Source organism: Giraffa tippelskirchi, chromosome 11 (assembly GCF_054371585.1).
Source record: "Giraffa tippelskirchi isolate mGirTip1 chromosome 11, T2T-mGirTip1v1.2.pri, whole genome shotgun sequence".
Classification (NCBI taxonomy): domain Eukaryota; kingdom Metazoa; phylum Chordata; class Mammalia; order Artiodactyla; family Giraffidae; genus Giraffa; species Giraffa tippelskirchi.
In genome coordinates, this window is record NC_137285.1 from 118,099,327 (window position 1) to 118,113,688 (window position 14,362).

At 53.4% G+C, this 14,362-nt stretch overlaps 1 protein-coding gene across 12 annotated transcripts in view; it reads left to right on the top strand.

Moving 5' to 3' along the window:
• Positions 1-14,362, top strand: part of DENND2B (DENN domain containing 2B) — a 197,720-nt gene that overhangs the window by 168,955 nt on the left and 14,403 nt on the right. For 10 of the 12 annotated variants that reach the window (XM_081540766.1, XM_081540765.1, XM_081540768.1 and 7 more), the window contains 7 exons: positions 5,423-5,574; positions 6,890-7,105; positions 8,051-8,147; positions 8,784-8,828; positions 9,811-9,995; positions 11,086-11,195; positions 11,390-11,459. In XM_081540766.1, coding sequence (XP_081396892.1) covers positions 5,423-5,574; positions 6,890-7,105; positions 8,051-8,147; positions 8,784-8,828; positions 9,811-9,995; positions 11,086-11,195; positions 11,390-11,459 — 875 coding nt within the window. The remainder of the gene's footprint in view (positions 1-5,422; positions 5,575-6,889; positions 7,106-8,050; positions 8,148-8,783; positions 8,829-9,810; positions 9,996-11,085; positions 11,196-11,389; positions 11,460-14,362) is intronic. The other 2 variants (XM_081540771.1, XM_081540770.1) reach the window with 1 other exon arrangement.

The following is a 14,362-nucleotide window of genomic DNA, read 5'->3' on the forward strand; positions in this document are numbered from 1 at the left end:
TATGTAGTGTTGGGGGGCGGGGGGCACGTGGTGGGAGGTGAGAATTTTGGAGGCACTGTTCTGGGCAGCAGAACTATTCTCTGGGCCTCCTTAGGTTAGAAGTTAGAAGAGGTAGAGGGAGGCAAGTGTGTCTGGGCCTTGGCCTCCTCACTTGGTGGAGGGAACTTCCTGCCACTTTGAGGTGTTGCTTGAGAAGGCGAGAAAATAGCAGAGCAGCTTGGATGCCTCTTAGATGGACAAGCTAGAAGCCAGAGTAAGGGCTGGGCTGAGGTGAGGCAGGAGCGGGGGCATGTTCCCTAGCTGCTGAGTTTGCTTCCAGATCTTTGGAGTGCTGTGTAGAGAGGAGGCGGTAAGAGGGGTGGGGAGGGGATGGCAGGGAGGGTCCCCTGGGGGTTCTGGCTGCTCTGGTGCAGTGGGGGTCGGGTGAATTTCCAAATCTCTGGTTGTTCAGTGCCCTGGGCGTGTTTTCCTCCTTTCTGTCGTCACAGAAGCCCCTGAACTTCTAGACCTGCCCAGAGGCCAGGGGGAAATTCAAGGGAGGATGTCTCTTTCTCTCAGATTCTGGTTGACTTACCCTTTCTCCTTCCCTGGAGACAGCCCAAGAATTTGGACCCCCCCGGAGGCTTTCGAAGGGGGCCCTCTTGCTGAACTTTGAGTGTCACTTTCACTTTTGCCTCAGACTGACCAGAGCCTGACTTCCCCGGAGCCTTCTCTCTCTCCTTGGCCCAGCCTCTCGGTGAGGCTGAGGGTGCTCTGGTTTGGATTATCCAGTTTGTGCCGCCTCCCTTGCCTGGGGACAGACAGAGCTTTGTTTCGGGTGTGTGATAATGGGGCTGTGGCAGGGAGGTGGGAGGTGGGCAGAGAGCACCCACGCTGAGTCTTTATCTTGGGGACCAGCCCATTGGTCTGGAGTTCCTGGTCTATAAGAGGCCGGCCAGGTGCCGGTTGGCCCAGAGACTAACGTGTCCTCTCTGTGAGCCCTGGACTTGAACACAGGGTCCAGGCGAGTACGCTAGCCTCCCACCTATACCCGGCGTGATACCTTGGGAACCAGGGTGGGATACTCCAAACCAGGCTGACATTTACCCTGTTGATTTGCAACAGAGTGGTCCCGAAATAAAGTTAGACTGCTGTGTCGCTTCTGGGGGCTGTTCCTTCTCGCCTGTCCAATTTGACATCTGCCTCTGGAAGAAGCTGCTATCCCACAAAGCCTTATAATCGTTGGCATTCTGAGCCTGACACTCAAAAATGCACCCAAGGAAGCAGCTTGTTAGAGAGTTATGTGGAGTGGCCTCGGCGCCTGACCAGGGAGCCTGGGCTGCATTCCTGCAGAGATTCCCACTCCCATCAGCTTGCTGGGGCTGAGGGAGCGTTTCCAGGAACTTGAGTGGGGTGGGAGCTGGGGACAGAGCCAGTCAGCCTTTCTGCAAAGCTTTTTGAGCATCCGCTCTTTCTGCCTTCTTCTCTCTTGCATCCCGAGGCTGGGGGACAGTGAGGATCAGAGGCACCTAATAGCATAGAGGCTGCTGCCCAGAGGTGTCATCCAAGGAACAGTGCCGGGGCAGTTGGGAAATGGTGTCCAGCCTTGGAGGGTGGGGAACGGCTGTCCACTGAGAGCTCCCCATCTGTGCTGTGCATTGCCGGGGAGCTGGGCCCTTCATCTGGCCCTCTCTCCTCTGTGCAAGGGAAGGGAAGAGGCCGAGAACCAGGAGAAACGGCTGGCTGGACACGGGCTAGGGAAGGGAAGCTGCAGACCCAGGGCCCTCGCCATGGGTGTGGTCTGGGAAGCTTAAGATTTGGAGAAATTCTCAGTGTGTTGACACAGACACTCACCCCTTCTCTAACTGGTTCTTCCACTTGTGTGTGTGTTGGGGGCTGGAGTGTTTGGCATCCATGGTTAATGACCACAGGAGACGTGGGGAGGCATGGGGGCAGGGCTCAGTGGGACTGGGTTCTTCCTTTAAGAGGATCCCTGTGATAGGTTTGGGCTCTGACCAAGCCCCTTATAAAAAAAAAAGTGCAAAGCAGAAATTCTTGGCGATGCCCCTGTCCTTTGTCTCATCAGCAAAGCTGGGAAAGGGTGAGACCTCTGGCTTCTGCAGCTGAGCTTGATGAGATGAGGCTGCTCCGGGCCAGGCCTTGGGGAAGGAGGACCTACCTCTTCTCCCTCTCCCAGGGCAGCCTGGAGCACCCTTGAGGGAACTCTATGGGCAAGAGTACAGGTGAAGGTCTTCAGGTCTTCCAGGCTTCCCACCTCCCATCTAGGCCCTGCAGCGTCTTCTCCAGGTTTCTCCACTCAGCCCCAGCTTCTTCAGCCTCACTGTGGCTCTGTCCTGGAGGAAGGAGGGGGTTCTGGATTCCCCAGCCCTCCTGGTCTCCCAGCTCTGAGCCATCGCTTTGGGACTGACTGATTCTAGGCCTTGGGTACTGCTTGGTCTCTGCACATCCCCATCCATGCCCTCGTCACCCTTACTATCTGGACAGATGGCTGGGTGGGTTTCTGTGCGGGAGCTCCAGGAGAGTCGTCAGAACAGTCCAGAAAGTGGGGTGTCAGAGGTGAATGGGGCCGTGAAGGGCTCAAGCTAAGGCTGGGAAGGTGGGGCTTGGGCCAGGGCCAGCCCTCATTTCCTGGAGAAATGATTAGTGGCCTGGTTATATCTGAGAGGCTGTTGAATGTTGCTGGAGAATAGGCTATTTCTTTCTGTTAGGCTGGGCAGGCAGGAGGAGCAGGCATTTGAAGCTTTCCTGAAGTGTAGTTTCCAGAGGCCATACCAGGCTTGAGACCTTGGTGTTCCCAACTGTTTTCCGTTCCCAGATGATCACTGATATGCATCTGTGACTGTCCCAGGCCTCCGTCTCCTACTTCTCTTTCTTGGAGCTTTGGCTTTTGCATTCATGTTCAAAGGGAAAAGGAAGGGAGGGAAGAGGAGTGAAGGAGGGAGGAAAAGAGTTTTCCTCAGGACTCATATCATGGCGCTCAGAAGCCATTAGGAAGTTTAGGAACATCTATCTGAAACAGTGGATCTTAATGGGGCAACGCAGGTGGGGGTATAGTTTCATCCATCCATCCATATCTACCCATCCATCCGTCCACTTCTCCTTTGTTCCTCCTTTTCTCCTTCCTTCCTTCTTTTCTTCCATCCATCATCCATCTGTCCGACTCATCATCCATTTATCCATCCATCTGCCCAGGGGATATTTGACCGTATCTGGAAACATTTTTAGTTGTTTGGTTGAGGGGATACTACTGTCCTCTGTCTAGTGGATGGAGGCCAGGGTTGTTGCTGAACATCCTACAAATGCACAGTGCAGTCCACCACGACAAGAATTATCCAGCCCCAACTGTCAATAGTTTGGAGCGACTCGGACCTAAAGCAGCTGAGAAAGGGTCATCCTGTAGGCTGGGAGAAGAGGATAAGGACTCTGGCTGGTCATCCAGCCCAAAGCAGTTTAGATTTAATGAGCCTGGAATACATGTTCTCCCTGCCCCCATCTGCTTGTCCTGTCTCACAGGATAAGGAAGATTGTGTCCTGACTCAACAGTCTTTGGTCCCCCAGCCTCACCGCTACAGGACCTCTGTTGGCAAGGGACCAGGAAATACAGAGTCCATCCTGATTCCTCCCTGAGTGCCCCCAAGGGGGTGGGCTATAGAAAACATGCAAAGGATGTCAGGTTTCATATTTGGCTTCTTGAGGCAGGGCTGCTGGGTCAGCTCTGCTTAGTCAGGGCTCTGGAATGGAGAGAAGTCATTTTCATGGCATGACTGTGTTACAGGAAAACGTCTGTGCAGTTGCTGGGGACTCTGCCTGGTGTTGAGAATCATTTAATCCAGTCCCAAATCCTTCCTTGACCCGTCTTTGACTCATACGTTGACAGAGATCTGTACAGCTCCCATGACAGTCTAATTAGCCATGACTGAAATACCCCCTTCACAGCCCTCCTTCCCCCACACCTTGGCAAAGACATTTCCTAAATTCATGGTGGTTTCTCATGATAGTGATAAAAATGAGATCTGGTGGAGATCTTGGTTTTGGCAATTGAAAACTGAAGGCATAGAGGATTTGGTATCTCTCCTGTGTCCTGTGCGAGGAAAGTTCACACTCCCAGGGGCCTTATGTTGAGTCTGTTGCTTCTTCTTCTGTCTGCTCCCTGAGAAGTGGCACCTGAATTCCTCTATGGTGAGAGGCAGAGGCAGGTGTCTGTGGGGCCCCAGCGGTCCCCCAGGGTCATCCTGCTCCTGGGACAGAGAAGATGGGGCGAGCCCTGCCCTTCCAGTGTGCACCTCCAGCAAAACCATGTTCTGCCCACTAGCACCTGTGTCCCAAGCAGTGGTGTTGGTGTAGAGCGGAGGCTGGGGAAAGACAAGACAAAGGGGAGTGGAGGGCTGTATTCACTCACAGTCCCTGTGACCCTTGTCACCACTGTGATTCTGCCACATAACTGAGCCAGGACTCACCTTGCTCAGGATATTACTGCATTTTAGAGAAGTCCAGGTGTATGTTGGCAGGAGGATAGGGCTTGTAGGAAGGGGTTGCTCTTCAAGGGCAGGGACGGACGGTGCTTTTTGGACCTTCTGTGATTTCTTGGTAGTGCCAATACAGTGCTTGGGGGCTTGGAAATGAGTCCTGACCCCTCCAGCCCAAACTCCCTTCAGGCCTTTCACATCTCTCGTGTGTCCCAGCAGAAGAGTTTATCACAAAAGGGGATTGATGACCATTGTCTTTTTGCTGAGGTCCGTGGTGGAGGAAGTGGAGTGATGCTGTAGTCAGAGCAGTTCATTGAACAAGTAATACTGAGTGCTCACTACTTGCTAATCACTGCTCTGGTGTAGAGTTACCTTAGTGGACCAGACGAAAGCCATGTCCTGAGAGAGCTGTTGCACAGCATGAGACGCAGGTCTGATGCAGCCTGGTACCTCGCGGCTCCCTGGGGTTCACAGAATCCTCCACACCCACGCCCAGAGGTGGTCCTCAGGGAGCAGGGGGTGAAGAGACAGCTGTGTGACCTCTGAAAGTCTTTCCTGCCTTGAACTGTATATCTCCGGGGCTTTCGCAGAGGACGGACTGAAGCCAAAAAAAGACGCCTGCTGTTGTTGGCTTTGTCCTCTAGCTGGGCACAGGCACGGGTGACTGAGCCAGTCTTGTGCAATCTTTGAATTTATAAAGCAGAGGCCAGAGAAGGCTGAGTTGAATTGGGGAGGGGGAGGGTTCGGCTTCTGGACTCGGAACCAGGCTCTGTTTGTGGGCTTCCCACTGCAGACGGGCAGGCAGCTGTGTGACTCATGAGCTGAAGGGCCAGGCAGAAGTCACTGTCTTTGGCTCACAGGAATTCTGCTTGTTTATTTGTGTGTGTGTGTGTGTGTGTGTGTGTGTGTGTGTGTGCATTTCCTTCTTTCCTTCTCTAACTTTTCCTCCTCTGCAGGAGATCTGCCCAAGGAGAATCCGTATGAGGATGTGGACTTAAAGAGCCGAAGAGCAGGACGAAAACCCCAGCAGCTGTCTGAGAACTCCTTGGACTCTTTGCACAGGATGTGGAGTCCTCAGGACAGGAAGTACAACAACCCACCCACTCAGGTAATAGCAGCCCTGACGCGCGCCTGTAGGGTCAGCTCGAGGCCAGGGCCAGCTTCTGCTCAGGCTTTTTCCCTCACTAGTACTTGGCAGAGGTGATGTCAGGGAAGAGCTCTGTGTTCAGGGACCTCTGCCATGTTGGCATCCTTGTGGACAGTTGAGACATGCTCTTAGGGGGCACCCAGTCCCACCTTCTTCCCTTTACTGCTAGAGCTCTAAGCTCTGAAACTAAGGTAGGAGCCCCTGTAGTCTCCTGTCTAATCATGATTTCTCCTCCCCTTCCTGGAAGCAGGAAAACAGGGCCTGGGTTAGCATCTTAAAATTCTGCAGAACTGATCTTAGCACTGGCATTTAGGGGCCAGGGATAGGCCCACGAACTGGATTTGGAGAGCCACATAGGTATCTCCAGGATCTGGAAGCACTCCCATTGGATAAATGGCTGAATGGATGAATCTCTGAGGAATGGACTGATGGAGGCAAAATGGGGAGAAGGGCGAAGAGGCAAAGGAGCTCTGAAGCTGTAGCTTGTTCTGGCTTTGTCCATGATGGACAGGAGGCTGGAGGATGGATATCCTATCTTGGACCTACCAAAGCAATGCTGATTCTCCTAGAGATTTTAGAACACTGCCCAGAGAATATAAAAATTATTTCTTCTGGCCTTGGAGTGACATGATTGTTTTTATAGAAGGTTTACCTTTCTAATGTGCTCTGTTCAAATAAACGTCCACTGAATGTGTGTTTCCCCAACGATTGGGTAGGAAGAGGAAATTGGGGGAGGGGGAGGAAGGAGGACTTGCTGAAGAGTGATGAGCGGCAATGCTAGATGCAGATGGCAGGTGGAAGGCACGCCAGGTGTGCAGATCTGCTCCCTTTTTAGCAAGCAGTGATTCCACCCAGAGTAAGGTGCCCTGTGGCGAAGGGTGTCAGTCTAGATGGAGGGAGGCAGAACACAGATCTGAGCCACACCCGGTAATGAGCAGAGTCAGCCTTGTCCCAGAGCTCAGACGGCGCCCACAGCATTCTCACTTGGCCTTCTTTTCCCACTCAGATGACAGCCCAGTTTTCTTTGTCTCTGCTTTCTTTTTTTCTGGCAGAAGTCAAGCTTCCTTTGTGGAAGCAATTATCTAATCTTGCCCTGACCTGCTGATTAGCAGCTGAGGTCTTAGAAGAGGAAACCCTGGTCAATGGAAATTCCAGGTGGGGTTTGGGGTAAGTCAGGGAGGCCAGCCTGTGGCTCCTGTGTCCAGCTCCCAGCAGACAGGTGCCAGCCACAGCATCCATGCTGAGGCCCTCTCCCCTGTCCCCTGCCCCACGCCAGCTCACCCTGAAACCTGGCAGCCAGTCCCTGCGCAGCGGAAACTGGTCGGAAAGGAAGAGCCACCGGCTGCCACGGTTACCCAAGAGGCACAGCCATGACGACATGCTACTGCTGGCTCAGCTGAGCCTGCCCTCTTCCCCCTCCAGCCTCAACGAGGACAGCCTCAGCACCACCAGTGAGCTGCTGTCCAGCCGCCGGGCCCGTCGTGTTCCCAAGGTAGCCTCTGCAGGTGGAGCCGGCCGGGACTGGGTGGGCGGGTGGACAGGCAGGCCGGCCGTGGCTCTTTTCTCCCTTCCTCCCTCCCTCTCCTAATCTGTGCCTGCTTCCTTAATTCTCCTTAAATCAATTTTGGGTCCAGGCACTGGCCTTTTGTTTTTCATCTGGCTAATTCTCTTTTCTTATCAATAAAGATGCACTGAGTGATTAATGCTGCACAGATGTTAGGGGAAAACAGGCTAGCTGGCCCCCAGGGAGTGCTCCACGCCACTGACTGGATGGAGGCAGTCCTTAGGAGGCTCCCCATTAGTGTGAGCGTGGGGTGTGCAAAGTCTCTGTATACACAGAAACATCTCGGCTGTAAGGGACCTAGGACTCAAAGGCGGGTCTTCCTTTCTGTACCTCTCTGAGTTGAGAGTTTTCAGCAGTGATTTGCGCGCACACACAGGCAGCCAGGCCCAGATCCCCAGCCCAGAGCAGCAGGATTTAGCCAAGTGGTATTTTTAGCCTGCAAACAATGCTCGGGTATATTGGGAATTTAGCTCCTTCCTGCCGGGGCCCCAGGTGGTAGCCCGGAGGGGGAAGGCTCAGTCCTTGTTCCTGTTATTGCCTCTGAGCAGCTCTTTGTCTCAGTTGGTTCAGTGACTCCTGAGACCCAGGAGCTCCCATCCTGTCTGGTTTGATCACAGTTCCTTCCTCTGGGGAGCTCAATGAGGAGCCTTGTCTTGGGGACAGGAGACCACTAAGTGGACAAATAGGTAGAGAGCTACCGGCTTGCCTTTGGGGCCAGTGTAGCAGAGAGACGAGTACTGGGCCCCTGTGCAAGGGAGGGCGGAAGGCTTCTACCAGCAGGGGAACAGATGGCCTCTGTAAGTCAGCAGCCTTCTTAGGAGCAGGGCCAGATGGCGTTAGGGTTACCTCACCCTCCCTGCTTTTCTCACCCAGCTTGTCCAAAGAATTAACTCCATCTACAATGCCAAGAGGGGAAAGAAGAGGTTAAAAAAGCTGTCTATGTCCAGCATTGAGACATCATCACTGAGAGGTAGGCCTGGACATCCGAGCTGGCTCAGGTTCCTGGGGCCTTTGGGCATTAGAAGTGGGAAGATGCAAGGACTAGCCTCAGTTTACCCTTCGATGGGCCAACCTGCCTTCTAGGAGGGTAGAGCCCTGCCAAAAAGTGGCCACACAGGAGGGGAGGGCCAAAGAGAGAAGAAAGCCCTGGGAACGGTTAGTTGAGACGCTGGGCTGTGAGGCCTAAATAGGGGGGAGGTGGGTGTGGGAATCTGTGTCCAGCAAAAGGAAAGGCCAGACTTACTGAGCACTGTGGTCTGTTTCCCATTTCAAATCTTGGCCTCCTGGAGGCAGGACCCTTGTGTTCCAGGCCCACAGGCCTCTCTGCTGGCTCAGCCTCCAGCTTCGGCCCTCAGCTTCTCCCAGATCAGGACTAGATTGATAGGAGTCTGTGTATAGATTAACACCTGCAGGTTAAGCTCCGAGGGACACTGGCCCTGGGCCATGCTGTGCCTGGCCGGGGGCCCACTGGAGCCCAGATGAGGTCCATCCCTCATGAGCGAGGCCCAGGGTAGGGGGGGAGTGGGGGGGTGGTTAGGGGGGCACAGAAGACATTTACCGTGGGGAAGCGGCTCAGCCAGCGTGCACTCTGCTCTGACTTTTCCAGATGAGAATAGCGAGAGTGAGAGCGACTCTGATGACAGGTTCAAAGGTGAGACGTGGCTCCTAGAGAGCAGGGACCCCTTCCCAGCCCTGGTGGAAGGGTATCTATCAGCCTTTGCTGTCCCAGCGTCCCAAAGTGGCCCAGTTGGGAAGGGCATCGGCAGGCAGGATATGAGGCCAACAGAGCAAGGAGCTCTAGGGGAGTCCATTCCTTCCATCACGGAGCTCGGCCCTGTGAGCTTAAATTCAGACATCTCCCCTTTTCCAAATTTAAGGCTGGTGACCCTCCCCCTACTTTCGTAAGCCATTCATTGTCCATCTGGGTTTGCCTGATAAGTGTTGTGAGTCTGGAGGGTCAGAGATGGGTTCCAGGTTCCTCTTCTGGTTGTGAGAAATGTGCTGAAGTCTGAGGATCCTGGTGCTTGCGAGGCCCTGAGGCCACTCATCTTCCCTCTCCCTAGAGAGGAGAGCTGCCACCTCCCTGGAAAGTTTCTGGGACCTTCACATTCCGGGAGCCTTGGACAAATCTCTCTTCTTTCTCTACCGAGAAACCTGCTTAGACCTTCCTAGATGATTAAAGTATCAATATTGGGAGCTCCCTCCTTCCCTCCTTCTCTCGTCCCCAGGCATGTGGGCAGGTGGACTTTGGGTCTGAGGACAGGGGGAAGGGTCCAAGTCCAAGGTTGCTAGGGGCCCTAGGATGAAGGCTTCATGGATGTTCATATCTTCTCGCCCTGTTGGCCCAGGGATGTGTGGGTATCTTGATGCCTCCCTGGGTTTGACTGGCTCAGACAGTCTTATTGGTCCCAGTTCAGCCTCCAGAGGCTCCGGGAGGCCCAGACCAGCAGCTCCCTGTGTCAGGGCATACAGATAGACACCTTGCTCCTGCCAAGTCTCGCTCAGACCGCAGGGGGTCAGACTGTCAGGCTAGGCTCCTGCACTTAGAGGTGACCCACCGGGATGGAGCGCTGAGTGTGAGGTGGGGCGGGGGCTGACGCGGGGTCTTGTCCTGATGTGTGGCCCGCCCCCAGCCCACACACAGCGCCTGGTCCACATCCAGTCCATGCTGAAGCGCGCGCCCAGCTACCGGACCCTGGAGCTGGAGCTGCTTGAGTGGCAGGAGCGGGAGCTGTTCGAGTACTTCGTGGTGGTGTCCCTCAAGAAGAAGCCCTCCCGGAACACCTACCTCCCCGAGGTCTCCTACCAGTTTCCCAAGGTGCGACCCCTCCCTCCTTCCCGGCCCCTCCTCGGCCTCTGCCTTTCTGCCTGGCCCATCCTTTTCCTGCCGTAGGGACCCACCTCACTGCCCCAGCCCTGAGTGTGGCTCCCTGGAGCCAGGAGGGAGTAGAGGTAGTGGGTTTGGGCCAGCGAGTATTCGGAGGGTGAGGCCGGAGAGAACACCCCCCAGTGTGGCTAGAATCAGATCCACGTTGTGTGCAGTACTTCGAAGGTCCTGAAGAAGGGCCCCCAGCCACTACTGCTGTCTTCCTTCTCTTTTTCAACCACTTTATTGAGATACAATTTAATCTATTAAATAAGAGATACTATTTAATCTACCTGTTTAAATCAGACCATTCAATAACTTTTAGTATAGTCACATTTATCTGACCAATTTTAGAACATTTTCATCACTCCCCAGAGAAACCCTGTACCCATCAGCGTTCTCTCCCCATTTCCCCCACCTCCCTGAGCTCTTACTGCTCCTTCCCTGCTTATCCCCAGCCAGCCCAGCCACCCAGCCTCCTTTCACTTCCTGTAACACTCAAGCCCTTTGTCTCTGTCATTGCCGGGAATCTTCTTTTTTCCAGCTCTTCATTTGGCTGCTGGCTCTTTCTCATTCTCTGCTCAAATTGTACCTCTTTCAGGAGATCTTTCTAGATACTTTAAAGCAGCCCCACGCACCCAGTTATCTCTGTCGTATCACCCTGTTTATTTCCTCTGTGGCCCCTCTGAGACTGTGTTGTTGATTACCTCACTCTGCTGGCCAGAATGCACAGGGACAGGGACACCATCCGCTTTGTGGTCCCTTGGTAGCCCAGCACGTGGCACAGTGCCAGGCGCCACATAGAAAGTGCTGGTTTGGCATATATTGAATGAATGAATGAATGATGACTCATTCCACACCCAGACCTCTCTGTAAGAATTGTGAGTGGGGTCAAGGCTGCTGAGAAGCACGCCAGTTGGTAGAATGCCACCTAGGACTCGCAAGGCTGGGGATGGGGGGGATATTTCTCAGCTACCTCCCACCACCCCCAGATTCCATGTCTTCTCTAATCTGTTTCTCCCCATATCCCTCTTCTTTACAGCTGGACCGACCCACCAAGCAGATGCGGGAGGCAGAGGAGAGGCTCAAGGCCATTCCCCAGTTTTGTTTCCCTGATGCCAAGGACTGGCTCCCTGTGTCAGAGTACAGCAGGTAGGGCCTGACCTGGCAGAATCTCCTCCACCCCTGTCATAGTGGGCAGCTGGCTAGGGCCCACTCTAGTCCCTGCGTCTTCTCCTGCAGCAGCCTGGTCCTTCACCCCCTCCCTGGGATGGCAGCCCCTCTTCTTAGGGGCTGTTTCCTGGGTCCTGTGTACTTTCCTGATGCCAGACTTCTCCCTGTTCCAGTGAGACGTTCTCTTTCATGTTGACTGGGGAAGATGGCAGCAGACGCTTTGGCTACTGCAGGCGCTTACTGGTAAGTAGGGCCACTTGGTTCTCAGGGACTGGGCCACAGAGTTTCTATGTGTATGTGCTCTTCTTGAACTTGAGCTTGTAGAAACTCTTGTGTTCTACTGCTTTGTATGTTCCCTGCGGCCTCTGTCTCACACACACACACACACACACACACCACTCCTGGGATGGCAGGACTTAAAGTAGCCACTTTGATTGGGCCCCAGGATCTGAGATAATCTATAATAAGGGAAGAGATTAGATCACTTTCTACGGGGATGTCATATGTCTTTAGCTCTTCTATACTTTTTCTTTTCATTCATTTTCTTTGGGCTTATGAGCTCAGATTGTTGGTTCTGGGTTGCAGCACCACATCACCCCAGCAGTGTGTGTGTGTACATCAGACTGGGGTGGAGGACAACATTCCTCATCCCAACCCCTGGCCAGCCTGATGTGTGTCCTGCACTTGATCTAGTAGGACTGGAGGCTGAGCAGGGACAGAGCAGTAACTTTCTGTGGGATTCTAGGAGAGATGCCTTGAGCTCAAGGGGAAAGGAAGGGTTTTAAAAACATAAGACATGTTGTAGAGAAGCACTACCCCATCCCTCTTCCCACTGGTCCTGGGAATTAGATTGGGGTAAAGAGAGTCCTGTCACATGCTCCTCTGGGGCTCACTAGGGATGTTGTGGGCTTGGGCTATTGACAGTGTTTCAAGGTTCCTGGGCCTTAGTGGGAGAAGGGGCAGATGAGGGGGATCTTAGGCAAAGGTGATATATAGCAGGGACCCCAAATGAAGGATTCGGGCTCATTCATTCATTCAGAAACATGTACCACACACCTACTGAGGGTTAGGCAGCATGCTGAAGATGCATAAAAATGGGTTAGACCTGGATCCTATTTTCAAGGAACTTCAGGTGCTTTAGGGCTTCCCTGGTGGCTCAGACAGTAAAGAATCTGCCTGCAGTGCAGGAAGACTGGGTTCGATCCCTGGGTCGGGAAGATCCTCTGGAGAAGAAAATGACAACCCACTCCAGTATTCTGCCTGGAGAATTCCATGGACAGAGGAGCCTGGTGGGCTATAGTCCATGGGGTTGCAAATAGCTGGACATGACTGAGCAACCGAGAGTGCTAGAGTGGGTTAGGTGCTTTAGTAGAGGAGGTAGGACTTTCAGTGTAGAAGGTTGGACAAGGGGAATGAACTATTATTTGGGATTTGTTTTATGTTCCAGGCATGTCATTTTCTTTATTCCTCATAATAGTCCATGAGGCATTGTTATATCTGTTCTGTAGATTAGGAAACTGAGACTCAGATGTGGAATGATTTGCCCAGGGTCATACAGCCAGTAAGAGCTAGAGCCAGGTTGACTCCAAGCTCTAAAACCCCAAGTCTGGAACTCCCAGATGACCCCACAGGGTAGTGCAGGGAGAGGAATACTTGGCTATAGAATGCCTGTGAGTGGGGCCAAGGGAATGTGGAGCAGTACAGAGGCCAGGTGGGGAGCCAGGCGGGTTCACCTGGACCTGGAGGGGCACGTTCCGAAGGCTGCTTTAGCAGGAGCAGAGATGGAGCAGAGCTGCTCCTTTGCAGTGGGCCTACCGCCCCCAGGGAAGAGCGTGTTTGTCCTGGCGTGCTCAGAGAGGGCCTGGGCTGGGCCCCTGCCAAGGGGGCTGGCACTCGCTCGGCATTCCTACAGATTGGACACAATGATTCTAACCCAAATCCCACATACTTGATTTAATCACTTGGGGTTTTAGGGGAGGCGGGGGAGAGGGAAAAAGAGAGGAGTGAGTTTCAGGCCTAATATGGACAAAAACAGATTCTGCCTTCTCTTTAGATCTGTGACGTGTGGCCAGCAGGTTTGGAGACTGAAATAGCCCCATCTGCATTTGCTTAGCGGCCTGCATGAGGGGCCAGCACCTGCTGCTCTGCTCCCTCCCCACCCGGCCTGGCCAGGCCCTTCAGGCCTCCGAGCCAGAAACAGCCACAGAGACTTGCCAGCCACTGGCTGGAGAAGTCGGCTCCTGTGGACTCCCTCCAGCCTGCACTGGGGGCTCCAGGCCTGGGGAGCTCTCTTCCCACCTCTCCTCCAGCTACCCACCTTTCAGATCCCCCTATGACTCTGTTCTCCTCTACTCTGTACAGGCCTCTGTCCAGTGTCTTTGTGTTTCTTTTCTTTCCTTTCTGTCAGAAGGCAGCTTACTTCAGAGGTAGCACAGCAAATCAGAGGCAGAAACAGATTCCTGGTTCCATGACTTCTAAATGTCTGACCTTGAGTGATGGCTCACTAATTTTGAACTCAGTTTCCTCATCAATAAAATGGGAACAATAATGCCTAGCTAACAAGTTTTTGGAAAGTTCTAAGCCCAGGACTCAGATACGGTAAACATTCAATAAATAGCAGTTTGCTTGCCTTATCTAGTGTCAGTTTGCTTTTCTAGAATTGGGATGATCCAAAAGGGAGAGAAGTGCAACTGAGAAAAGAAATGTGTTGCAGAATGTGTCCGGTGGGGGGCAGAAGACCACCTGGCTCATCCCTAAGAATGTATACAAGTCCCTGTCCTTCCCACCAGGCTCCCAGGGACTTAGGGATGTAAATCCACAGATCATCCTATAGCCTCTGCCATACTGCTTCATCTTTGCCAGCCCCCACCAGGGTCCTCTGGGAGGAAGGGCAGAGCCTGTAGCTCTTGGCAGGATCCTGGCACCTTGGGCTGGAAGGCCCGGAAGAGGCTGAAGCTGACCCCCAAAGAGTGGCCACCTTTCCTTTGAGGGCCTGGTTGAATAGGTGTTCAGAAGAGGCCTGGAGTCTTCTTTCACTAGGAGAGATTTTCACTAGAAGAGAGGTGCTTGGTCCTCAGATCTTAAGGAAAAGGAGCCAGGTGTAGTAACCACGTGTTCTCTGTGTCTGTGTCTCTCTCCTTGTTCTG